The 25,605-nt window shown below is 36.8% G+C and overlaps 1 protein-coding gene across 8 annotated transcripts; it reads left to right on the top strand.

Moving 5' to 3' along the window:
* POC5 (POC5 centriolar protein) lies at positions 1 to 25,043 on the top strand. Of its 8 annotated transcripts, XM_083817999.1 has the most exons (12): positions 1,122 to 1,395; positions 8,796 to 8,943; positions 10,739 to 10,807; positions 13,755 to 13,948; positions 14,352 to 14,528; positions 15,881 to 15,985; positions 16,862 to 17,041; positions 18,377 to 18,539; positions 21,590 to 21,708; positions 22,525 to 22,638; positions 23,441 to 23,617; positions 24,627 to 25,043. In XM_083817999.1, the coding sequence occupies exons 4-12, from the start codon at positions 13,760 to 13,762 to the stop codon at positions 24,774 to 24,776; spliced, it is 1,374 nt and encodes a 457-aa protein (XP_083674125.1). In that variant the 5' UTR covers positions 1,122 to 1,395; positions 8,796 to 8,943; positions 10,739 to 10,807; positions 13,755 to 13,759; the 3' UTR covers positions 24,777 to 25,043. The 8 variants fall into 8 exon arrangements, with proteins under 8 accessions (XP_083674120.1, XP_083674119.1, XP_083674123.1 ...); XM_083817994.1 differs by lacking the exons at positions 1,122 to 1,395; positions 10,739 to 10,807 and adding an exon at positions 1 to 117 and having other exon boundaries at positions 21,632 to 21,708; XM_083817993.1 differs by lacking the exons at positions 1,122 to 1,395; positions 10,739 to 10,807 and adding an exon at positions 1 to 117.
* The last annotated feature ends 562 nt before the right edge of the window (positions 25,044 to 25,605 follow it).

Genomic DNA, 25,605 nt, shown 5'->3' with positions numbered 1-25,605 from the left:
CTGGACTGGAGAGAGATGCGGGAAACCTCTGGAGAACAAGTCTTACAAGAAGAGGGATCTGGGATTGTTCAGTCTGGAGAAGAGGAGGCTCAGGGGCAACCTTACCGCACTCTACAGGTACCTTAAAGGAGACTGTAGCGAGGTGGGGGTTGATCTGTTCTGCCATGTGCCTGTTGACAGGACGAGGGGGAATGGGCTAAAGTTGTGCCAGGGGAGGTTTAGGTTGGATGTTTGGAAGAACTTCTTTACTGAAAGGGTTGTTAGGCATTGGAATGGGCTGCCCAGGGAAGTGGTTGAGTCACCATCCCTGGAGGTCTTTAAAAGACATTTAGATGTAGAGCTTAGTGAGATGGTTTAGTGGAGGACCTGTTAGTGTTAGGTCAGAGGTTGGACTCAGTGATCTTGGAGGCCTCTTCCAATCTAGATGATTCTGTGATTTGTAACATCACTGCACCAACCGCTTAGAGCAGCTGTTTGGGGAATTTCCTCTAGCTGGGTGAATTGGTCTAACAGGAAACGCTTAAGAGTGAAGGAGTTCCGACAAATAATTTATTTTATTTTATTTTATTTTATTTTATTTTATTTTATTTTATTTTATTTTATTTTATTTTATTTTATTTCATTTTATTTCATTTTATTTCATTTTATTTATTTTAAATTAACTTTACACAAAAATATCTGTCAGCAGCAGTTCTCCAACCAGCAAAAAAAAACTGGCTCTCCCTGACCACCCCCAGTCCCCACACCGGTACCACGAAACCGCCCCCCCCGCCCGCGGCCCACTCAGCGCCGCCCCCTCCCTCCCCAACGGCCGCCCACAGCCCCCCAACGGCCGCCCCCCACCACCACCAACGGCCGCCCACGTCCCGCGCTGCAAACCCGGGAGCGCCGCCGGCCAATCAGCGCGCGGAAGCCCCTGACAGGCAGCGAGGGGCGGGGAGCGAAGCGCCGCCTAATTGGCCGTTTCCCACCAAGCTGCCCAATCAGAGAGTGCTTTGCATAAGCGGGCTGAGCCAATCGGAGGGGCGCTTCTTCTTCCGCTCCGGTAGTTTGAAACCGTCGTGTCCAACGGCCGGCTCCAGCAGTTGCCCGCAGGTGAGAGGGGCGGAGGGGGCGGCCGGGGCGCTGTGCCGCCGGGTGGCTGGCCTAGCTGCCTTGGAGGCTCTGCTTTTAGGGGAAAAATGTAAAAATCAGCTCACGTACGAAGTGATACTCCCTGCTGCCTGCCCACCCGTGTGCCTCCCGGGTCTGTTCGCGGCGCCCCGCGGTTTGGCCTTGTTTTCGCTGGCTGGCACAGCGGCGCCGCGGTGTCGCCCCCCTGTCGCCTGTGCAGGCCTCAGGGGAGGCTGCAGAGCGGCTTGAGAACGCGGGCTGGAGCGGTGCTGCTTCGTGCTTGTAAGTTGAAAGGGGCCCTGTGAGGAGCAGAACCCGCACCTGGGGTGGAGCCCCCTGATCTGAGTGCAGCGTTAAATTATTTGAAAAGCAACGCTGTTTGTCAAAAACAAACCCAAAAGCACAAAGTTCCAAGCGCAGCTGGAGGAATTCAAATTTAATGGTAAAAACAGCCATGGTGAGCCAGACCAGAGACCTTCAAAGTCGTGTACTCTTCCTAAAAGTAGCTGCCTTAGCATTTTAGTTATACATATGTGGTTTGGAGGAAATTGGCACTGTTAACAGCGATCTTGCTTTAATGAAGTTATATATAGGTGTGTTGGCAAGCAGTTGGGGAAGATGAGAACACAGTAAGCCTGAAGGTGCTCCTATCACTAGTATCTGCCCATCTAGTGATTTGCACCTCAGCAAATCACTGTATTGATGTCTTACCTAATACCCCTTGACAGATACCTGGTTTTGAAACTTGTCCAGTATTTTCTTGATCAGGTCAAAGCAGATAACTTATTCTCGGCATGAAGTGGCAATGACATCTGCAAACCTCAGCTTAAAACAAGTGTAATTATGCTCTCATAGTAATCTGATCTGTTCCTCTGCATGTAAGCAGATTTCTAGAATTCTGAGTTTACTGGGATTTTGTACAGGAATGTTGCGATAATCAAAATGAAAGTTTGGACCATAGGCAGGAATACAGGAGGTACGGATAGGGAAAACAAATGTGAGGAAAGCTGAAAAATTAAGTAGTAAACTGTTAGTGGGAATCTAAAGTGATGTTGAAGTCAGTAAAGGCAGTCAAGTCGGAGACCTGATGGACACAGTGGAGGGCTAGCCCACAGAGATAAAGAAAAGGGATAGTAAGAGAAGTCACACACACTGAGCTTGAGTTGACAGTGACTCTCATAAGGTGGCATCAAATAGATAAGCTGCAGTTTTAGGTTTGGAGAGCGGCATGGAGTGGAAAGGTAAGCATTATTTGTGTCAAAGGAACCCACTGAGTTTTGGAAGACCACAAACTTGAGCATAGTTTCTGTGATATGCAGAGAACTATATATGCTAGACTGAGTGTTAAGGGAACAATCTCAGAAGGCTGAAAATAAAAGTCAGAACGGTGGTCTTAAATTAATGAACAAACTTTGCAGAAGTGACTTAAGAGTGACCCTTTTTCCACTTCATTAGACTCATCAGTGTTCATGTGAAACTTAGTTGGCCTCCTGCTTCTTAGAAGGACTGATGGTAGTTCAGTTCTGGTCTCTTCTCAATCCATTTAACAGTATTTGTAATTTGTTAAACAATTCTAATTCCTATCAGTGCTAGGTAGTTAACTAGTCCTTTGTGATCTTCCCTAATGCCTTCCACCATGCGCGCGTGTGCACACATTTGAATATCTCTAGGACTTTAGGAGTACAGTGCGAGTTATAAAGGATATGGAGTTGAAGCTGACTTTTTAGGATTATCAAAGAATATTTTGGGACTATTAGAGGAATTTATGGACTAAAGAAAAAGGAGGAGGGATGGGGACAGTGCTAGTATAAACTTATTTGAAAAGGTAGGGTAGCCAAAACCAAAGGAACAGATAGTGAATAATTTGTAGGAGCGAGGAAGTATGAAAGTTAAACAGAAAAGAAGGCAATGAAAATGAAAAAGGAAGCTAATATTTCTTGTCATCTGTACACCACTATACAGCAATAAAAGTATTTTTAAAAACTCCAGAATGTCATATTTTGTACTTAAAAACATGGTGCTTCTATTAGGGGCTCAGTAGTAAGTAGAGAGATGGTAACCAAATTTTTTTGAACCTTGGGCTGTAGGAAATCTCATTTAAAATTGTCTTTAAATCACTTTTAAGATATCCATTGGCACAGAAACTAAATTACCATTCTGAAAGTTGTAGATGCTTATCCATGATGAAGGAAGAATCAGTGTCTAGAGTAACTCAAAGGACTGAGACAATTAACTTATATCTGTATTCCCATGTAGAGAGCTGAGTTTATTGCTTTTTTTTTCCTTTTTGATATTTTGAAATGTGATAGCGTTGCTTAAGGAGGATGTTTCCCATCGATTTAATGACAGTACAACTAGCAATTTAAAAATAACATTTCTGTCAGAAAATGCATCTGTTTATTAAACAACTGAGAATATTATAATTGACAGTTTTAGAGGTGTCCTAAAACTAATTTTAAACTTGCATGGTTGTTATCTATACTGTACAAGTACCCTGTTCCTCTTATTATTTATGCTGGTGTTCTTCCCAGGCATATTCTGCTGACAACTCTCTGTCGAAATCTGTCAGGTGATTGCTTTTCACATTTATCAGGCAACTATACTACTATGCCATTTGTTCATTAACGAATTCCCTTTGCTTAATAGTGAGTTCACATTCAATTCTGTAATTCCTTTCATTTCCTTCCACCCCCACCATGTCCTTTGGAGTTTATTCCCCATATTCTATCAAGTTTTCTCAGAAGAGCTTCAGTTCTTCATTGGAGGTTATTATCAAGGCTGCAGTAGACCAAAAGATAGATTTTTCAGAATGTCCTTAAGTTCATTAACATTTCTACAAAATTACCTGCTTCCCTTATCTCCAAAGAATACTTCACTATATCGCTTAGATATTGCTGGAATAGTTGGTGTTACCTGAACCTAAGGCACTACCTGTTCTTCCAATATCTGTCAGTCCTCCTGGGCCTACAACGTGACAACTGAAGCAGAATTGAAAAGGTGGAGAGAGACCAATGTTGATGAGTAAGAGAAGGCTTCAAGGTATTGAACTGAAGTGGTCAGGGCATCATCTCGGCTTGGACTGTGGGAGAAAATCACAGCAGAATGTAGACATTGCTGTGGAACTCTGTAGAAATTTTGTACTGAAGCAAGCTAATAAGCTCCAAACAGTATAATTAAGAATTGACACAGGAGTGTATATGTAAGTTAAGTCTTTTCTCATTCTTTATATGTCTGTTTTAACTGTTTTCTCTATCAGCATATTTTAGTTACCAATATATTTAATGTAAAATTTTATTTTGTATTACCTGAAGCATTAGGTATTAAACTCATAACAATTTTCTGTTATTCTACATTGACTGACTTGTTGCTTTTGGGTTTTCCATGGTTTTATTTAGAAAGTCAATAAAATGGACTCAGAGTCAACGAAAGTCTTTTAATGCTTTTGAGTATGGTTTGGATAAGACAATTAAATAGCTTCCAGTCTGTGCTCATAGCAGTGCATATAATAAGGACACATTCAGGTTACCCCAGCAATGCACATTGAAGTAGTTGCTACAACAGAATCTGTGTTTCTGTGAAAAAGGTTGGAGAACATGCAGTAAACACCTTGGAATTAAAAAGTGAAGTTGAGCTTCTACTGTTGTATAGACTAACTTTGTGCAGGATGTCATCAGATGAGGAGAAAAGCACGAGTCCAGTTTTACCAAAAGACTCAGTTCGGGGCAGTTCTGTTTCTTCAGATCTTCAGGTAGGAAAGAAGCAACCCTATCTGGTTCACTGTTACAACATTTTATTTAGAAATGGGCAATTATGAGGAAATCTAACAAAACTTTCATCTTTATTATGTTTTAGTTGGGCAGTAAAAACAGAAGTAAAATGTGAGTTAAAATATATTCATTTGGATTCCTTTGTGCATTTCCCAAGAAATTTCAATTTACGTAAATTCATATCTAACCTTAAGAGATTAATCAGTGATCGTTACAAGTAAAATAATATAGCTTTCTTATCTTCTTTCTAGTATCAGATTTATATATTAAGTTTTAACAGGAGGCATAAATTTGACAAAGTAGGGTATAAACCCAGTATTTCTGAGGGATGAAGTGTAGCTACATGAGGTTTCTTACATGACGGAAGGAAATGTATGTATGTTCATTTGTTTCCTGCATAAAATATGTCAAAATATGCCAGAGCTGTAATATGCAGAGGGGTGTGTTTTTCTGGGCTCAATATTCTTTTCAAAGGATGCAAAGATACTGGATAAAAGCCATCCTATCCTCTTGAAAGCTGTAGCTTTTCATCCTTAATTTTTTAATAGTTGGTTATTACTATTTGAGTACTTTATGGATTTTTTCCTTAGATAGTGTTCTGTCCAAAAAAGGTTAATTTTGGCAATAAGTTTTGCTGGTTGCCTTGTATAAATGTATCTGTAATTCTGTCACCTGGTGGAATGGGCACATACAGCTGAAGCATCATTAAATTATTTTTTCCTCCTGACTTTGTCCCTTTTAAACTACCTCTTTGTGGTAATTTATATCTGTAGTTCATCTGCTTCTCTGTTTGTGGTCATATCTCATAGATAAGTTTTCTTAATCTGTATTCACCAGTCACCACACATTCATGTGTGTTTCCAATGATTTTTGTAATTGGAAAACAGGATAAAGTCATTGTGCAACAAATTGTGGAAGACCAGAATCTTCTTATATGATGGGGTTGTCTGAGAGGCTTTAAGTTTACCTTGTAGAGAATGATAAAGCTGAGTGGTATCGTTGAATGGTTGCTACTGAGTACATTTCTAGTCTGTCAATGATTTAGTTTTCATATGCAGCACTCTTACTGCAGTGAACTGGATTTGAAAAGGATTTGGGTTTTCTGAAGATGTGATTATTGCTGTAAATCTCAGCAGCTGCCTAATTTCAGTTGGATGACTTGTTTTTAGATGTTTCTGTGAATTTTAAATACTACTTTTTATCTTCGTTTACCCAAATATATTTGCAAATCTGGCTTTATCTGAATGCAAAGCAGATTAATACATAACATAGGCTATGAATGGCTCCTGTAACTCAACACAAATGAAATGGCACACAGAGCCATGTATAAAAATAATTGTGCAAGGTGGAGCTTTTCTAACTGTAAAGCACATTCTGTGGGAAAGATTTTACTATTCTAAAATAAGAACACAGATCGTATAGCTGACCGTTTGTCATATTCGTCTTATTGCAGTCTGCAGGACTGTTTTTTTTCTTTCAAGTTTCAGGTTACAATTGGGATACTGTGTTTTCTTTTATATTTGTGTTCAACTTCATCAGTGTTGTAATATTGTAGTTCACGAGTATTTATTTTCAAATTTTTCACTGGATGCTGCCTATTGAAATTTTCTGCAGGTGCGTAGAGCATATTTGTGTACATAGTGGATTATTTGAGTTTTATTAAGTTTTAGAACTTCAAAGACTAGATAAATCTCCTGCCTTGATTTCTTTATTTTGCTCAGAATGTCTATAGTAAGATAGACTGTGAGCTAGTGTTTAAATTTGGTGATTCAAAATGAACGACTTTTTCACACCTGACATGTTATCATCTTTGTTGAATTGGGGAGGAATTAGTTTTAAGTTGCTCTTTAGTCATGCAGTCTCTGAAGAATGTTCTAATGTATTCTGCATAATATATTTCTTTTAGATGAGTTAAGGTTAACAAAATTAGCTAAATTTATTTAACTAAGTTAAATAATATATTGGCTTTTTTAGTCTGCTAAATTTTAGCTGTAGAGAATTTTATAAAGATCCATTTTGTTCCTGGTTGAATAACTTATCTGAAGTTATCTGTTTTCTTCTGGCATCTCAAAGAATCTAAACTCTTATCTTTTTTTAAAACTACAGATGTGTACTGGAAGTGGTAGAATCAGTAGTGTGTGTGGATAGAATATTTTAAGATATTCTTTATAAACTTGATCTTAAAACATTTGAATGGACTGAAGTCATGGGAGCAGTAAAACACAACTTCAGTTGGACTAAGTAACTTCGCAATTTTTAATGGCAGGGCTTAATACCAAGGTTTTGTTTTGTTTTGTTTTAACCTATCTGTGTCATTTTATTGACCTGTTAAGAGTGACTTGTTTTTGAGTATGAGCTCATGCACTACAGGATGGCTTATTTTAGGGCATCAAGAGCAACTACATGTCATTAAAAACAATTTGCTTATCTTTTGCTCTTCATGTAGCATTGGATATAAAAGGTTGTACCTTGTAGCAAGGAGTTTAGGTAAATACATAGTAAAGGTGCATAATAAGCATGGCCTAACTACTAATGTGTGTCAGCTTTCTTACTATAAAATGTAACATTATCTTACAATTAAGGTGTGGTTTGCAGGATTATTATCCAATTCTTACACATGGTAAGAATGTATATTGAAAAATACTGCATTGTAAAGTAAGCCAGTTTATGTCTTAGTTTTGATCAGGTTTTATTTGTTTATGCTACATTTTTTCACTTTTTACTTAATTTACCTTTATGAGTTAAATCTAAAAAAAAGATAACCTTGTTGATTTGTGACATTTTTTCTCTTTTACATAGAATACTTCTGTGATACTTTCTCTAAAATACATAGCATATCTTTTTGATATCGTATAGCTTCATATACAATATGAAATTATTTAGACTTCTAATTTTGACATGATAGACAAGAAGATGGGATGTGGAAATCTGAAAGGATTCTGCTAAAATGTATAAAACTTAGCTTCTTAAAATGTTCTCTAGTTAGTTGAAACTGACATAAATGTAAGGGTTACACTAAAAGTTTATAAACATTGTGTTTCAACCGGAAGATTCAACAACACATTACATGTACCTTAAACTGATTGTTTCCACTCTAACTTTCCCCAGCTTGAAGAGGAAAATGGTTTTTCAATTTACAGTTGGTTTCAGACATTGGAACTCTTTAGGATCCTGAATAGAGTTAGTAAAATAGTATTGAGTGAAGGAGAAAGTACTGCTGGTGGACTGGTTTAATACTTTCTAATTGGCATTTTTTTCCAATGTTTAATTAATGACACTGCTGGGAATGGATTTTACAATTAAGCCAAATAAAAATACAATATACTTAATACTACTAATCAAATACTGGATAATCAGGTATCTTTTGATGATTGCTGTCAAAGAAATTGTAAAGCCAATTATAATGTTACAGAATGTGAAATGTGACTCTGCTCAGTAGCATCTTTGTCATTGCTCTAAAAATACGCACTTTTTTTTTAATCCTCTGCAGTAATGGCAATGCTCAAAAATAGCGTCAGGTGATTAATAGCTTACATGATCTGGAACTATTTAGATTCTTTTTGTTCGTATTTAAGGTTCTTATTATAATTTTTTTTTTGCTCAATCAGCATCTAACAAAATCTTAAGATATAACTATTTACATAGTTCCATATTACTAAATGCATTATTTGTGTTTAGTTGTAAACAATGTGTTGCAGAAAATGAACCAAGAGGAAAATAAATTATTATAACTGGTATAGCTCAATTCTAAATGGAAAACAGCTCACTTTTGCACCTTTAAGGGAAATCTTAGTTTTCACCCTAATAGGAAAACACAAAAAATTGTCTAAGCCCATTTTTACTTCTTCCTACATATACCCATTTTTTAGGAATGTAATTGTAGCTTTATAATTGTTTGTCATCACTTTGTGACAGGATGAGTACGAAGAGCTGCTTCGTTGTGCTGTAGTGACTCCACAGTTTGAACAGTGTTTCCCGAAGTGGTCAGAACCTGTCTCCGACCTGAGAGCAGGTGGCCGATTTCCAAGTGTAACAGATGATGCCATATACTGTAAGACTCCAGGTAATACCTGCAAAGCTATGGGTTAAGCTTACAAGAGCAACAATACAGCTTTTTAAATTTCAGTTTCTTATGGTTTCTGTTTTAAAAGAATACACAACTAATGCACATTTTGCACAAGAAGAAATTTAAGAGGGTATTTTACTCACTGAAGGGTTCTCTCTGACATAGGTTTCAGGTGACAGTATTGATGTAGTGACAGTTCTTGGTGTTCCCAACTGTGGAATATAGGTTAAAATAAACATTTAACATAGGTGGTGTAATAATGTAGAACAGGGTGCCCTTACTTCATAGTTTGTCAGGTCACAACTGTTTTTGCTAATACTTGCACTGCTGTGATAGATAAATTAGCATTTAAAGTAAGATTGTTTTGAAATGTTAGCTGAAAAGGGCTTTATGGAAACACTACTCATGTCACTATGTGAATGTCATTCTTGTTCTTTTATTTCAGCCACTCTATTCTAATTTTACTTTATTACTTGGCATTCAAGGATGAGTAAACTTAATGTCTTGTGATGCATTACTAACACTGATATTTCTGGTTATACATTATTTGTTTCTGTCACAAGTATTTAGCTTGAGGAACTTTTGTTAATTTAACCTAAAATGAAATACTAAATAATCATTTCTGTGTTATTTCTTTAATTTCTTAACTTACAAAATCAGGAAGAACTTTAATTTCTGTTGTTCAGAAGGTCTGTCACTTTATCATAAAAATGCTTATCTACATTTTTCTGTTCACTCCTTTTTTGGAACCTTGAGGACAGATTTTTCTCTTCATTTTAGGGGATTGTGGGGTATAAAATAGTAGATGATTTTACAGATAGACTCTAAGCAGTTTTGAAGTGATATGTAAACCTGATGCTAATTGTCTTCATTGCAGTAAATGTTGTTTGTGGCTATGGCTAATGTATGAGAATTGGCCATGTTGATCAGAGCTAAATAATTCTGATAGCAGGAATTTACCAGTGTAGCAAAGGACAATCCAGATACTGAAAGATGTTTTATACATTCATAGTAGAAATAGCCATGACTAAAAACTAAGTACATCTTCTGAAGTTGTGTGTTGTCTTCGTTGTGTATTAAGCTGTTAAAGCAAAGACTATGATTAAAGCGAGGATGGCAGTATTGGTAACTTTTTGTGGTAGAATTAGCAAAAGGTAACTATTAAGCAGTCTACGATTTGCACAACCAAAGATCATTCTGTGGCTACTGTCAAGAGTCCAGTAGTCTCTGATAAGGTTCTCTTAGATATTCCACAGGAGGAAGCTTTAGTGTTTTAATACCAGTCCACTCACCTGAAGATACTAGATGTTACACAGTCTCGATTTAGCAGAGTGATACGGCAATATACTGAAATCATAACGCAAGTACAATGTAGAAATTATAATATATGGTTAGATCAAAATACAAACATGATTCCTATTACTGGTATCTTCACTCCCTGTCATGACACTGGCTATCCCCAAGTCACTGGGGAGGAAAATGTGGGTTAAAGCCAGCTCAAGCTCTTCAAAGTTATTTTAATGTTTGCTCAGTGTTTATACTCAGTAAAAGGTTGAGCACCCTATGTGCTTCCCCCACACTCATCTGACTAGCACAGGTGGAGTACATTCCCACTTCTTGATTAACTAAGGCTGCTTAAACAACCAGTTGGTCCATTAAGCTGATACAGCCATTCATAAAAATAAAAGAAAAAGAAGGGGGAAAAAAAAGAAAAAAGGCCACCCTCAGTCCTCCTGAGTGCTGAGATATGTTCAGGTTTCTTTATAACAGCTGTGCTTACTCCTTGTAACAGGGTTACTTCCTTGATCTTCATGAGCACATCACTGTGCCTGTCTCCTCTGAACTATTTTCCATCATAGAGGTATGTTGATGAGTAACAAGAGCAGATTGCAAGGATTCAAGCACAATTGCAAAATTCTGGAATTGTAGAGAACTTCCAGGACAGGTTCTGGAAGTCTTTCTGGATCTGAGAAGTTACACTTAAAAGGGGAGCAGAAGATTTCATACTGAGCTATTTGCAATTGTATTATGGAGCAAATTCCAGTTTGGATCTTGCCGCTGTAGTTACTTACTGTGGTGCCTTGGAAAGAAATTATATTATACTTGTCGGTGAAAATTTTGAATTGCAGTTTATGTATTGTTCATTATAATGCAATTTATAATATTATTAAAATGCAATCTATCTTTTATTTTCAAAATGAAAAAAAATGATTTAAAAACAGTAAAGGAGAAACTCTTGATCTGCTCAGGCTGAGGCAAGAAAAATATTTTCATGGCCCCCATGATGCTTCCATTAACAAGGCACTATTACAATTTCTAGTGCTTTACTACTTTAACAAAACATGTTTGCCATTCAAAATGACTCTTCTCTCTCAGTCTGGGAGAGAGCTTATTTCCTTGAAACAGCGCTTGAAACCATCTAGTTGTAGAAAGAAAGTTACATTTTTATTTCAACTTCTAAAGTGATATGACTAACATCTGTCCAGCTCTTGTGTAGAACCTCCAGTGTTGGATCAGGGTTATCCCTTATTAGGATGGTGTTTGCCACAGTTTTAATGGCCTTAGAACACCATTTGTTTCCAGATACTAATGAATGACACAAGACATTGGATAAACAGTGAAAATGTAGCTAAATTCATGTTCAATATTATACTTCTGATACTGATAGATCAACAAGTTGTTCCAAAGGACAGTTGATTTTTTTGTTTGTGTGTGTAGCTCCATTTTTCCATTTGGCATCACTACTTTTTCCTACTAAAAATCAGTCTCCTTGAAATTTGTTCTTTCCCTGTCATGTTCTAATGCTGTTGCTGTGTTAAAAAGCAAAGTAATGTTGTTAGCATATTGTTCTTTAACTTTGTAAAACAAAATGAAGGTCTGTTCTGTAATGTTAAGACCTAAAAGTTTTCACTTATGCAGAGGTATTCAAACTTGCATTTTCTAACAGCTTTTCCATGTGGTGTTGGTAGTGAGACCAACAGTTGCCAATATCATGTGATGCCTTCTGAAAAAGTTGTTTGTGGAGGGTTCTTTGGTCTCATATTTTGACTTTTTCCTCAGGTTTTTAAAACTGAAGTTAATGTTTCCACTCTGACTGTAGAATTCCAATTATTGGTATCCTATATTTGTTACAGTAAATTTAATGATACATGTGTTCACTAAAAGCTTCCAGTTAAATAAGAAAAGTAATTGGAATAAAATATGCTGTACTATTCAATCCAATGTCCAAATGCTTTTAAACTTTGAAACTAAATTTTAATTTCCTGTTCTTGTTATCAGATTAGTTAATTAAGTTTGAAGAAGAGGAAGAGTGGAGCAATAAATTCTTTGTAGCAAAGACGTGTAATGATGACTCATACCCAAACAGTGGGAAAATTCCTTCTCTTCAGTCTACCAGTCTTCAGTATTGATCCATTAATACTCTGAGAGTATTTTAAAAAAAATAACTGTGTATTTTAACAAATTGCTACCCTTAGCCTGTGCCAGGTGATAACATTGTGAGAATAATTTTTAACATCTGTCTAACCTTCATCTGTATGAAAAAGTAAATGGTTTCTGTGGCGTATTTTGAAAGTCAAGAGAAAGAAATAAGTACTTTTAAATTATTTTTTAAAGAAAAAAAGGCTTCCCCCCACAGTGAAGAAATAGGTAAAAATTCACATTGAGAAATAGGGAAAACACGTTGAGAATAGGAGAAATTTGCTTCTAGTTTGTTCTCTTATGTCCAGAAATATATTGACTGTTGAATCTCTTGACTGTTGTTCATGGTATCTTTCAAAGACTAACCTTGAATAGGAGCTACTTGATCTTCATTAAAATAGTAGGAGACTTACCTTCCTAAGAATATCTACCAAGCATTCTCAATATCAGTTTTAGTGAAACTCTCAAAAATACCAATTCTTTGTCAGACTGAAAAAAATATAAATCTTTACCTTCTTCTGAATCTTTTTTCGTTTTGCTAAATACAAGTGATCTGATAATTTCTGGGGAGAGGGAAATAAGCTGGTGAGCTGAAAAAAGCTTGCTTTCTCTCTGCTCCATGAGAACTTGATTCAAAGACTACACTAGGAAAAAGCTGTCCATTTAAGCATTCAGGAGTTGGACTGAATAAAAGCCTTATAATCCCTTAGGTCTGTGATTGTGATGTTTGAAAATCTCTAACACTATTTTAAGATTACATACCTATTATAATGTTACATACTTTCTTCTTTGAGTACACCTCTCTCCCTGAAATGTAGTATTTTAGTTCTACTTGCCACTTAGTATTCCAAACATTTGCATATACTAGCAGAAAAAGTTAATCTGTAGTATGCATCTGTAGCATAAAACAAACCTATGGTTTGCTGTTGCAAATGTGCAACAGAATGCCACTGTCTTCAGGAGTTTACAGTCTCATTACGGAAAATGGCAAAAGCTTTTAGATTTCTGACCTTGGATGTTAACCAAAAAGGAATCCATGTTGAGAGTTTTTGTTTCTTTCAGTGCTTTTTTTTCCATCTTGGTACTTGCTGTCATCATCCTCTTTAACATGAAATGACATTCAAAGATTCTGTGTAGGGGAGAAGTAGTTTTAATTGGATTACTGTTACAATGTGACTGTTGGCTTAAATATGCCTGTGTCTTGAAGGCATGGATTTGAATGAGGTTCTATTTGGTGTACATGGGGAAAGGAGGTTTCTGATGGCTTAAATGTTTGGGTTTTTTGGTTGTTTTTTTTTGTGTGTGTGCCTGGCTTCTGACTTACATCCAGAATTCAGATCAGTTAGCCTTCCCAGAGTACCAATCCTTATTCTCTGTTTCATTTTTAGACCTTATGTCAATAAAGGAGCCTTCTGAGGCCAATATGGATCGGCTTTGTCCTGTTTCAGAAGAGACATCTTCACAAGGGTCCACAGATACTCCAAGAGAAATCGATGAAACCACAACAACTGAATTAACTGTACCTGATGAAAAAATAACTCAAATAGAAAATATACTTGATCTCTGGAGTGGCAGTCTTAAGGTATTTATTTTGTATAGATTCCTTAAAAATAAAATACAGATGTCAGTGTGCTATCATAGAATGTGTAGGAAAAGCTGTAGTGTGATAGCATTGCAAAATGCTCATTTTCTTTGTGTTTTTAGTTCTTTTGTTTTTGCATATTATATGTAAGCACTAGGCTGTTTTATTACAAACACTAACTTCAAAAAAAAGTTTGGATTAACTTTCTACATTAGGGATGTTCAGTTATTGTCGTTCAATAGTTCATTATGTCTGGTAACATTTATAGGCACAAACAGCCTGCACGATAGAGGCATCATTGTATAGATTCATGCCTCCTTAACTGCAGAGTGTTTTAAGATTAAAAGACTGGGGAGGAGAGAAGTTTACTAACTTCACTATTGTCATGCCTTTAACTTTTCAGACAAGTGTTCTGACTGAATTGAGAAAATGGAGGCTGAATTTTATCGAACATCACAAGCTTCAAATGAGACAAGAAAAAGAGAAACATGCTGCACATGTGAGACAATTGACCAATCAGATGGAAAACTTGAAAGAATTGCTACACACATATGAAATCTCTATAGGCAGAAAAGATGAGGTAGTATTTCAATTTCATAGATCAAATTGTCCTCTTTAAAAAAAAAAAGTACACCAACTTCTTTGCACTATCTATTTGAAAAAAATCTTGCAACTAGTAACATAGAGAAGTAAATAATATATTTAGATTGTGTAGTGGAAAAATGAATCATTGTTGCTAATAACCTACTAACAATGGAAATTTAACATGTATGTAAATATTTTACGTGGTTTGCATTTTAAACTTAGTGTCTATTGTTGTTAACTTATTTTGTGAAGATCACACGTCTATTATGCTCTTACTTGACTGAAATTGTATGAAATTCTGTATTGAAACTTAGGAATTTTGTACTATTAGTCAGATAACCACGTTTATTCCGGAGTAATTTTTGAGTATCATTCATCAGTATGTGTTTAATGATAGCATAAATATTACTCTTCATAATTTTTATGCGGTAGTTAGAATAGCTTTAAATGGAAGTTACTCCCAGGAGTCCGAAGAATTTGTCAGTGTTACCCACTGGAATTGCTCAGAAGTGACTGATGGCAGAATCTAGCTTAAGAGATTAGGCAAAAACGTACAGAAATGCTCAGTGATTTGATACCCAGTTTACATCATGCCTAATTTTTAATCAGGGAACCTCAGCTGCTTCTGCTATTTATACTAATTAAAATATATATATATGTGTATATATATATATGAGTTGGTAGTAGAAGTCCCCAGCTGAATTCTCTGTCCAGTAGATCAACCTACCTCAGATTTTTTGGTAGTTTTAGTCCTATGTGGGATCTTTCTTGAGATCTTTTAAGCAGAAGGTTTTAGCAGTTTAACTGTTTTAACTTCTGTTAAATTTAACTGTTGTTAATTCGATTTTTTTTTTTATTTCTGAGCAACTACTTAGCTTGCTTATTCTATTCAGAAAATTGAGTACATTTTCTGCAGGTAAGTTATTTCTTTGCACTTCAATTAACAGTGCACTAAAGCAAACATTTAATAATACCAATAGTATAATAGTTCCTGGTGCATCAAAATTCTCCTTGCAAATTAATGATTCTTCTGACCTTCTGCTACAATAATGTATGACTGTAAGGAGATAAACAGAAGCCCGCAGATGCAGAATGAAATAAGAAGTCAAATCAACTTCTCGTATAATTAAAGAGTAAGTGTCTTAAGTGCTGCAGAGTCTCAGTGAGAGTTGAATGTTATTCCTGATTTGAACTTTAATTGTGGTTTCCTACTTGATTAAAGTAAGTGGAAGATTTAGTAAAAGGCTGCTGCTAAAAGTAAATGCTTTAAGTGAAAATAACTGATGTAGAAAGTACATTCTATTTGACCTTACTAAGATCATAACTATTGAAATAATATTTTTGCAGGTGATTACTAACTTGACCCAAGCATTAGAAATGAAGAAGGAGAGAATAGAGTTAATGAGAAAGTTTACATTGTGGCGGATTCAGCAACTTAAAGCCAAACAAGAGGTACATGTGCAAAATAAAAATGTGATGAAAATGAAACCTTTGAACTCAAAAGAGTCAGAGTTGGTGCAGTTCCTGTTATAGCTGGAAGAAATGGCAGTGATTCTGTTTTGATGTCTTAGGCAATGTCAAAAATACAGTTTGAAAGCATCAATCCTTTTTAGAAAAATGCTGCTGTCAGAATATTCTCTGGGATCAGGAAAAAAATCAAAATACACTTGTTTTGCATATTGGTTTGCTCCAATTACTGTTATCAGCTTGCAACAAATCACTGTAGCTTGCAGTATCTGCATTTTGAAGTAAGTGAGGAGGGATTTTTTCTAAATTTTAAATAAATAACTTTTGAGCAATGAAATTATTAAATACCACATCTTACATTTTGGGGACCCAGTTTCACAGGTAAAACTTCAGTTGCCAAAACTTGAACTAGTTAAGAGCTAGTCACATGCAAAATGTGGGGCATTGTGTCAGACATTGTAAACACCTTGCTAAATTAAGTATGACAGAAAATAAGGATCCCATGTCAAGGCTGCAAACGTCTCCCAGTCTAGACTGTTAAAAAGGACAAGCTGATATTCAAGCCCTTTGTTTAGTGGCACATATTCTGGGCTAGACTCAGGTTTATTGACACTGTTTTGTGTAACCTAGTTCATTGTGTTTTCTAATGCTGAGGACAGTAATGCTTCTTAACTTGTGTGCAGGCAGAAACACTGAGCTGCTGATGCAATGTGCCACAGTGAAGCAGTACACAAACATGTAACTCGGTTATTACCGTGGTCTATGTAATATGTGGCAAAACAGTCATCCCCAGTCTCTTAAGTACTTAAGTTTTTAACCATATGTGAAGCAAGTGCAAGTTTGCTCTATTTGTTTCCTAAGGAATATGCGAACAGAATAGCAGACAGACAATTCCAGGCAGCTTTGAAGAAGAAAGTATGGACAGCATGGCGCTCTCTTAGTGAAGAAAGATGGAAAGAAAAAGTAGCAAAAGCCTGTCAGCTAAGGGCAGAAGATGTCTGTGTTCAGCTCACCAATGATTATGAAGCCAAAATTGCAGAGGTAAAATAAGGTTTCTTTTTTCATTCCTCTACTCCTTCCCTCAATATCTCGCTCCCAGTTTCTTAGCAAGCTTGAAAAAACTGATGACTTTCCAGCAGAAAAGAGCTCCCATACACAGGAAAAGACATGAGGAAATCTAGGATCTCTCCTATGGATGGTTGCCATATAGATGTGATGTTTTGTCCCCAGCGTTTGATGTAAAATGTTGCTGATCTACGCACACAGGTGAAGTAAATGGCACCCTTACTGAAACAGGCTCTTAAAAAACTATTTGCCCACCAATAGGGATTATTCTTGTTTCCTAGGAGTACACCGTTAGTATTTGCTATGCAGTTTGAGTTCTCAATAAAGAACAAAGTCTTAATAGAAATAAGACTATTACTATTATTAATGACCATTCAGAATACAGTATTTTTTTTATAACAGACACTCTGTTAAAGGCTGGTTTTGTCATCAACTTGCCAATCACACTCGTTGAAAAATTTTCAAAGTTTAAGTTAAAGATAGGTTATCAACATACACACTAGTGCTTGTTAAGTAAAAAAGATGCATTTTTAAAGCTTTCTATTTTAGAAAGAAATTAAACCTAGAATTTTTAAGAACTGTCTTACCAAATGTGACTTACCAGCCACAGTTACACTGAAATAATGTCCTTTGACTCAGGTGCATACAGCTGTATGCACCATACTTGGAAAATTAGAGCTACAGTTCAGAAAATTCAGTTTCTGGTAAGTGACTAAGTCATTCCAAACAGAGTGAGTAATTTCAAACAGTGGGAGTTGTGTTTTGAAATAATATGAACCCCACCTGAGGATGATGAATTTTGGAAAATGCAACAAAGGGAAAAAACAAAATCAATAAGTAGTAAGTTACAAGATTAACTTGGTTTGTCTTTTCTCAGTATTTTTAGTTATTTACAAAGGCCAGAAAAGTGGGATTGCTGATGACAATTCACCCTGTGCTTAAATAGTTTTCTAACCCTCATTTCTTGGAGTGTTATGGGAAACTAGATTCCTGAGGATATCTAGCTTTGCCAACATGCATAATTTCTGGAAGACAAAATCTGGCAAGATAAATTTCTGCATAGTTGGTTAGGGTCTAGCAATCCTTTCAAAAGTGTTCTTTTCATTGGTTTGCTCTAGTAGAAATAATGTGCTGTAGTACAAATAACTGACAGATAACTAACTGTTTATCCCTGGCAAACCACATATTCTGAAGTTAAAATGCTTCTCATTGTAAACACAGTAAGTGACTTTTAAAACTAATTGAGGAATTATGTTCATGTTTTGCATTCAGAAGTACAAGACAGCTGTTTCCATATTCTTTTTTTTGTAGCTAACTGCTACTTTGGAGCAAACAAAAGCTGAGATTCTGAGACTGCACAGTGAAAGAGAACAGTATGAAGACACCATGAAGAAAGCCTTCATGCGTGGTGTATGTGCTTTGAATCTGGAAGCAATGACCATGTTTCAGGGCAAGGACAGCAGGACAGATCCTGGTCAGTATAAAAAGTAGCCTTGGTTTGGTAGTTTGTGGGTTTTGTTGTTATTGTTTGTTGTCTTCTGTTATTTCTTTTAAAGGATTCTCCTTTTTTTTTCTTTTGTTTTTTAAGTGTGAGGACTTAATGACAATACAAACTTTATCAAACTGTTATTGCTTTAAAAAGTCCCATTGAATATGTTAAGAAATACTTTGCTGAACTTCTCACTGCTATGGTTCAATGTAGAGCAGGTTTCCTTCATCAGGCCTTGCTCTGGGTGTGGTAACCTGCAACTGAAAGCAGAACAAGAAGCTGGAGTTGGCAAGCTTCTTAGAATACTCTGGAAGATTACCAAGAATTCTGTCAGCACCCAGGTTATGGCAGAGGAAAATACTGGAAAATACTGCAACAAATCTGCTTTTCCCAGACTTTTCTCTCTTCGTTCTTAATCTTGCCTGTTTATGCAAAAAGGGCAAGTAAGTCTCCCGGGTTCTGTATTTACTAGGAGTGCTGTGCTGGAACAGGAAAGACCACTGTAATCACAGCTGCACATTCATAAAACTTGTGTAGCGATGCAGAAAAGAGCTGGACACCCCTACTGATGTAATGAACTCACCCCCTCAGAATGAGACAGTGTACAGCATTAGAAGCATGATCTTAATGATGCAGCAGCCTACATCAAAAAGTAATACCTCTGCCAGCAGATGTTCTGCACCTGTATGTGTGTCTTAGCAACCAGCTATACTGGCAGCAGTTAATAGCCTTAGACAGGTAACTTCAGTTCCTAAACCCTTAACAATCTTATACCAGAAGTTTCTGAAGTACTTCAGAGAATTTCCTCCACAGAAATATTAGGGCCTAAATGTAGGTGTGAAGAAGAAGAAAAAAAAAAATCTAAAGGTACAAAACGGCACTTACTTCAGTAGCTGTCAGATCCTGTTAAACATAAACAGTCTTTCTTCAAATATAACGTTGGCTAAGTATGGTAGCTGTGTGCTAGTACAAACATGGGATCAGTATCTGAGGAACAGAATGAATGAATTCAGTATCTTCAAGGAATCGTGAATAAAGTTTCAGGGCATTGCCCAAGTACTCTACTTCTCCATGTGTAGAAACAATTGTTCTCTCAAGTTTTATCTTACATACAAAAATGTCCCACTACCTGTGAGCCAGTGGGTCTCACAGCTGATGGTGAGTGGTGTTAAATAGGAAAGCCTTGTTTCTGTAAACTTGAGAAGAAAAGGGTAAGTAGGAAGGGAATATAGAAAAATGAACTCTAGATGCTGTGACCAATTTCTGGGGTTCATGTATCAAACATTTTGCTTGATTTGGTATGATGCAGAAGTGGTACCTAGTGATTTTGCTGTGTTGGACACTGCTGGAGCACCTGTACCCAGTTTTTCAGGTGTCCAGCATGACGCTGTGTAATTTTCTGTGGTCACTGTAGTATTTACTCATCAGGGTTCATAACGCCTCATAGTCTCAGGTGTCCTTGGTCCCATGCCTGTCTTCTTCCACTGCTTCTTATACCATGCTCTCCCTTGTCCCAGCCACACTAGTCTCTTTTTTTGTGGCAGCTAGACAGTGCTTTTAATGAAGGCAGTTACAGAATGATTTAACATAGTTGAACAACTGCTTATTTGCATTTCTGCTCAGGTATAACAAGACTGACGAGGACATTAGATGATTTAAAACATGAGAGAGATGATTATTCTGTTTTGTTCTAGTTTGTAATCTGTGGACCTTAAAAATGCTATGTGCCATTCAGTGATGCATTTATACAAACGCTGCAGTGCCACCTATTGTCACTGCAAGTAAAAGCAGAATTTGACTCCATAAGAGAGTTATGAGTAGGTTATTAATAGTATGCAAGTATTGCAACTTTAATGGGACCATAGCATTTGGAGTCAGTGTTGATGATCCAAAATCTATGGCTGATTTAATCTTGGGTGATTTTATTATTTTTTTTTTTAACTAGGAGCCAGAAGAATTCACATTCTGTTATTACATAAATACCACTGCATTTTTAAGTAACATAAATCAGATCTGATTGGTTTGTAAGTGGGCATTAGTCCTGTCTGCGTGTAAGTTTAATGTGCATGTGTATATGCATTATTGGTACAAAATGTGTATTATGGCAAGTTTTCACTCATGAAATCCTCGAGTATTGTACTGATATAACTACTTACTGTATTTTTCTTGCTCAGTTAAAAAAATAACAAAAAAGTAACTGTCCCATGGTGTCACTCAGGTCCCTGGAATGAGCAGAATTCCTAATAGCATCATCTGCTTTAGAAACAGAAGAGTAAACTAAAATATTTATCTTTGTGTCCCTTCAGGAAGTTTGTATTCTAAAAGAAAAGGCAAAAACTGCTTGAAAAGATTCTGTGCTTAAGTCTACAGATCTGACGTCCTCAGGATATCTGCACTGAGAGACAAAAGAAGGCTGCTGCATAGCCAAGACTCTGTCTAAACAGTTTGCACATGATCAGGCTGACCCAGATTGAAGGGGAGATGAGGACTGTAGGGCACCCATAGAATCTCCCAACCCTACAGCCATGACATGGCCAGCATTGCAGCCATTGTCCGTGCAGATGAGGTGTTGCTGGGCACAATCTACAAAATCACAGTACGTTCTTGGAAAAGTTAAAATAACATTTTGTGTTCCTGACAAAGAATCCTCTTAAGGATCTTACACCCTGTCAGAAGCTCAGTATGGCCTTTCCCTCCTTCATTGGTTGCTCTCTACTTGAACTAGCTTTTGGCCCTAAGTGTAAGGGCAGCTCTTTCACAATGGAAAGCTCTTTCACAGGAGTGTTGAGATATAACACAGAAACAAGCCCCCTGAAAATACTTCTGAAAAGCTTCTGAAAAGAAGGGTCAAAAGAAAGATTTATATGTTTGTGTGTGTGTAGATGTATGTATCTATAGAGAACGGACTGATCCTTTTAATAAGTTATACAGAAATCCCGAAAGAATACTAAACTTTTTGTTGTGAGTTATCTCATTTCCCCTTAGGGTTTGCTAAATTATGTGTTGATCCCATTACTTTGTATTTCAAATAATAGATATAGGAAGTAGGAGAGATGATAATGGTGCCATTGTTGCAGGAATACTACCTCCTTCACAATACAATCCCCCCTCACCACCACCTCCACCAGCAACTGCTCTTCAGATGGATGACTTGGTAAGTGTGTACGTATTCACCAGTGGTGAAAACATACTTCCTGCATTGGGGCCTGGGGCTTTTTAAAGAAAAATATAATAGCCCATTAATTGGAGGAATTTGAACTCTAAGGATAAAAAGAAACCTATGAGTGTGTCCAGACTTCATCATATAATTGAAGTGGTTAAGTCATGGTTGCTGTGACTTGATATACTTACATTTAGCTGTTTTTATTTTCGAGAAAATGCATTAAGCTACTGAAGACAAGGTCGCTATAACAAGCAGAATTTGCTTTCTAAGGTTCTTTCTGGAAAAAAAAAAAAAGTTGTTAAACACCTGTTTGCCAAAGAAACTAAGCTTGCTATTATCTGGGGAAAAAAAAAAAAGGAAACAGGCTTCACTTGAAACTTCTTTTTTAAAAATGCAATGTATATGGACTCTGAGGAGATTCAACTTACTGTCCTGCCATGTCAAATTATCCAGGTTATTATCCAGTAGCTTGAAAATTCTGGACCTACACAGAGTCATGCTCAAGACACAGCCACTGTAAAATAGTTCCACACTAGGGTACAGGCTAGATTGGAGAAGACATGCTTGCCTGTCTTCCCAATTTTCCATGCTAAGAATATCGAACATTATTCACTCTGCTTCCAGCAATACTTGGACAAACGTTTGAAAAAAAAAAAAAGTGAAAACGCTAATAAAACATTTGAAAAAAAAAAAAAGTTAAATTTAGAAGGGTAATTGGAATAGTCAAAAGACTGTCCATCTGAAGAGTAAAATTGTATTTTGGGGAATGTTATATATACTTATTCTTTAAACTCTGATTTCATTCAGTTTTCTACCCATCTGGGTCATGCAAGCACTTCTCAGACCAGGCTAGACTCTGATTCTCCAGTAATCATCAGTAGCACAGCTGCAGGATCTGGGGTGACATCAACTCAAAAACTGGTAACATGCTAAAATTAATTTGTTTTGTATTTTAAGACAATCACAATAAATTTTAGTTTGGATATAATTTTATTTCCACTTTTTTCAGAGCAACACAAGTGTGTAGTTAAAGTGCCATGGAGTTCACTTAGATGTATGAAGACACTAGCTTGTAAATGCTCATTTATGTTACAGAAAACCCATTTTTCTTAGGAAGAGTTTTAACTGATTTTGGAGCAAAGAAAAAGAAGAACAATGAAGAACAAAAGTGCATATGCACTTACATGTAGCGTAACAGGAACAACTGGTGTTTCATATGATACCATGGTGTTCTTAAAAAAAAAAAAAAAGTTTTGCTTTTGCTAACCCTTATAACTTTTCTCAAGGATCCTCTGCATTGTTCTCCTTTTCTATTCCCATCTGATAATTTGCTACTAGTCAACAGAGCAAGATGCAACATCTTATTGCATCTGCTGTCACTGCTAGAAAGACTTGCAAGGGTGACAGAAGTGCTTGCAGCTGTCACTAGAGTATGCAGCCAGTGAGCAAAGCTAAACTATCCATGTAGCTTGATTTTTGTCAAATTAGCCTTACTCCCCACAGTGTAGTAGTCACTTACACTAAACACTATCTCTGTGGAAAAAGACAGAATTAACCAGGTAGCAACTAGACGGTGCAAATTCAGTCCCATGTAACATAACTGTATTACATGCAGTGTCCTATGTTCTATTAGGAAGTGGCTAATAAAACTAAGTGGATATACTAAAGCACTGTAAATATTACATTTACAAATGTTAGCAATTAATATTTTTTTTTTTTGTAGCCCATGGCAAAAGTAATAACATCTGCTCAGCAGAAAGCAGGAAGAACGATCACTGCTCGAATCACAGGCCGATCTGATATGGGACAAAAGCACAGAATTTGTGGTAGTTTAGCAGTGATGGGAGTTGCTCCACCCATGAGTTCAGTCGTTGTTGAAAAACACCATCCAGTCACTCAGGTAAGTCAGAATTATGCTTGTAACAATATTCTGAATGCAACATACCTGGTAAAATTTTAAATAGAAATGGCCAAGATGAAGAGACAATTAGACAAGGCTCAGATTTGAGTCCTGCTTAAAATAATGTGCAATACTGTCTTTGGGCTGGGTAGAATGAGCTCATAGTGAGGTGAGGAGAGGAAGTAAATACTGCCACTTTATCTGTCTTGATTCTGTATTAATTATTTTACAGGCAGAGTAGTTTTGGTTGTCTCTTTCTTGGCCAGATCTTCTGTGAGTTTTCATTGCAGCAGAGGGCTTATAAAAAAGATGGAGAGTGACTTTTTACTCGGGCAGATAATGACGAGACAAGAGGGAATGGATTTAAACTAAAGAGGGGAGATTCACCTAGAGGTTCGTAGGAAATTCTTCATTTAGAGGGTGGTGAGGCACTGGAAAAAGTTGCCCAGGGAAGTCGTGGATGCCCCATCCCTGGAGGTGTTCAAGACTAGGTTGGATGGTCCTGTTTGCTCAAGTATTCCCAGACCCGATCCTCTTTCACCAAAGGTACATCTTCCTTGCTCCAGCCATTCAGCCTGGCCTCTGGAACCTGGAATTCCTGAGGACCAGTCTTGCTGGTAAAGACTGAGGCAAAGAACACATTCTGTACCTCTGCCTTTTCACTGTCCCAGGTAACCAGGTCTCCTCTTTCCTTAAGGAGAGGCCCCACATGTTCCCTAGTCTTCCTTCTGTACTGAGGTACTTGTAGAAGCCCTTCTTGTTGCCTTTGATGTCTTTGGCATGATTCAATTCTATCTGGGCGTTAGCTCAGAGGTTTAGCATTTTTCTTTGTGTTCTGAGAACTGTCTGTTACAGATTAAGAGAATGAGTCTTTTTTCTTCTTTAAGTCACCTTTTTTTTTTTAAGTGTATTTCAGCTTGAATTTAATCTACAGCTCACTTGAAGCTATTTTAGTGCTTTTTTTTTTTTTCCACTACTAAGCCTTTTGTTGTATCTGATTACTTTTCAGCAAACCATATCCCAAGCCACTGCTGCTAAATATCCTCGAACTGTGCTCCATTCTTCCGGTTCTACTGCTGTGAGATCTGCCGGACAACTTGGACGAATGCTTCAGAGCCAAACTCATACCGGTGTTCAGTCAATAAAAGTTGTTGACTGAGTGAATATCCTTTACACTGGTGGGAAGTTTTATCAAGATACAATTTAAACCTCTTCCGGGTCCTTTCAAATTTGATGTAGCAAGGCCTAAATTATGTATCATGTTTTTACCCTTAAAAAAAGAAGTGTTTATAGTAAGCATCCAGAGGGGGAAAATGACCTTGAAATGTTGTTCTACCTCCCAACTATTTGAGAACTTATTTTATTAAGATAAACACTTTATTTAAATAATCTTTTTGCACACTTTTAAATAAAGGATAAAATGTGATTTTTTTGTCTGAAGTGTTTGGTTTTTTTAACTTCCAGTGTTACTAACTCTTACTTTCAAGTGAAAATCAGATTTATTATTCTTACATATGCTTTTACTATATGTACTTGACATACGTATTTGAGTTATATCCTACAATGGCATACTTAAATGAAGAATAACAGGGAAATGGCCTTCACAACCAGGATGTGGTTTGGGCTGTGTGAGGTAACTGGAGTCCATCAAAATGTTAAGCAGTTTCATTTCTCAAGAACGTTACAGAATGTTGCAAAAGTTGGTACATACTTGTCAGGACCTACGAATTTGTAATTTAACTTAGATCCCTAATTCCAAAACAGTTCCAAACTGTGGATTTACCAGCCTGCATCTCTTGTAACGCTCTGGAGCCTTGTCAAAGCAGGTTGCACATGAGAGGGTGCTTAGGCATAAGACTAAGATACAGATTATCTATCAGCTTTTTCATACAAACAGTAAAGTTCAGTACAAAATAATGCTAGCTATGGTAGATAGGCAATGGTAAGGCAATGTTTCAATACTTCCATGATATGCTAAAACTGCTGTT

Source organism: Anser anser, assembly GCF_964211835.1.
Source record: "Anser anser genome assembly, chromosome: Z".
NCBI lineage: Eukaryota > Metazoa > Chordata > Aves > Anseriformes > Anatidae > Anser > Anser anser.
The sequence above is the reverse complement of the archived record's forward strand: the minus strand, read 5'-3'. Positions and strand labels throughout refer to the sequence as shown.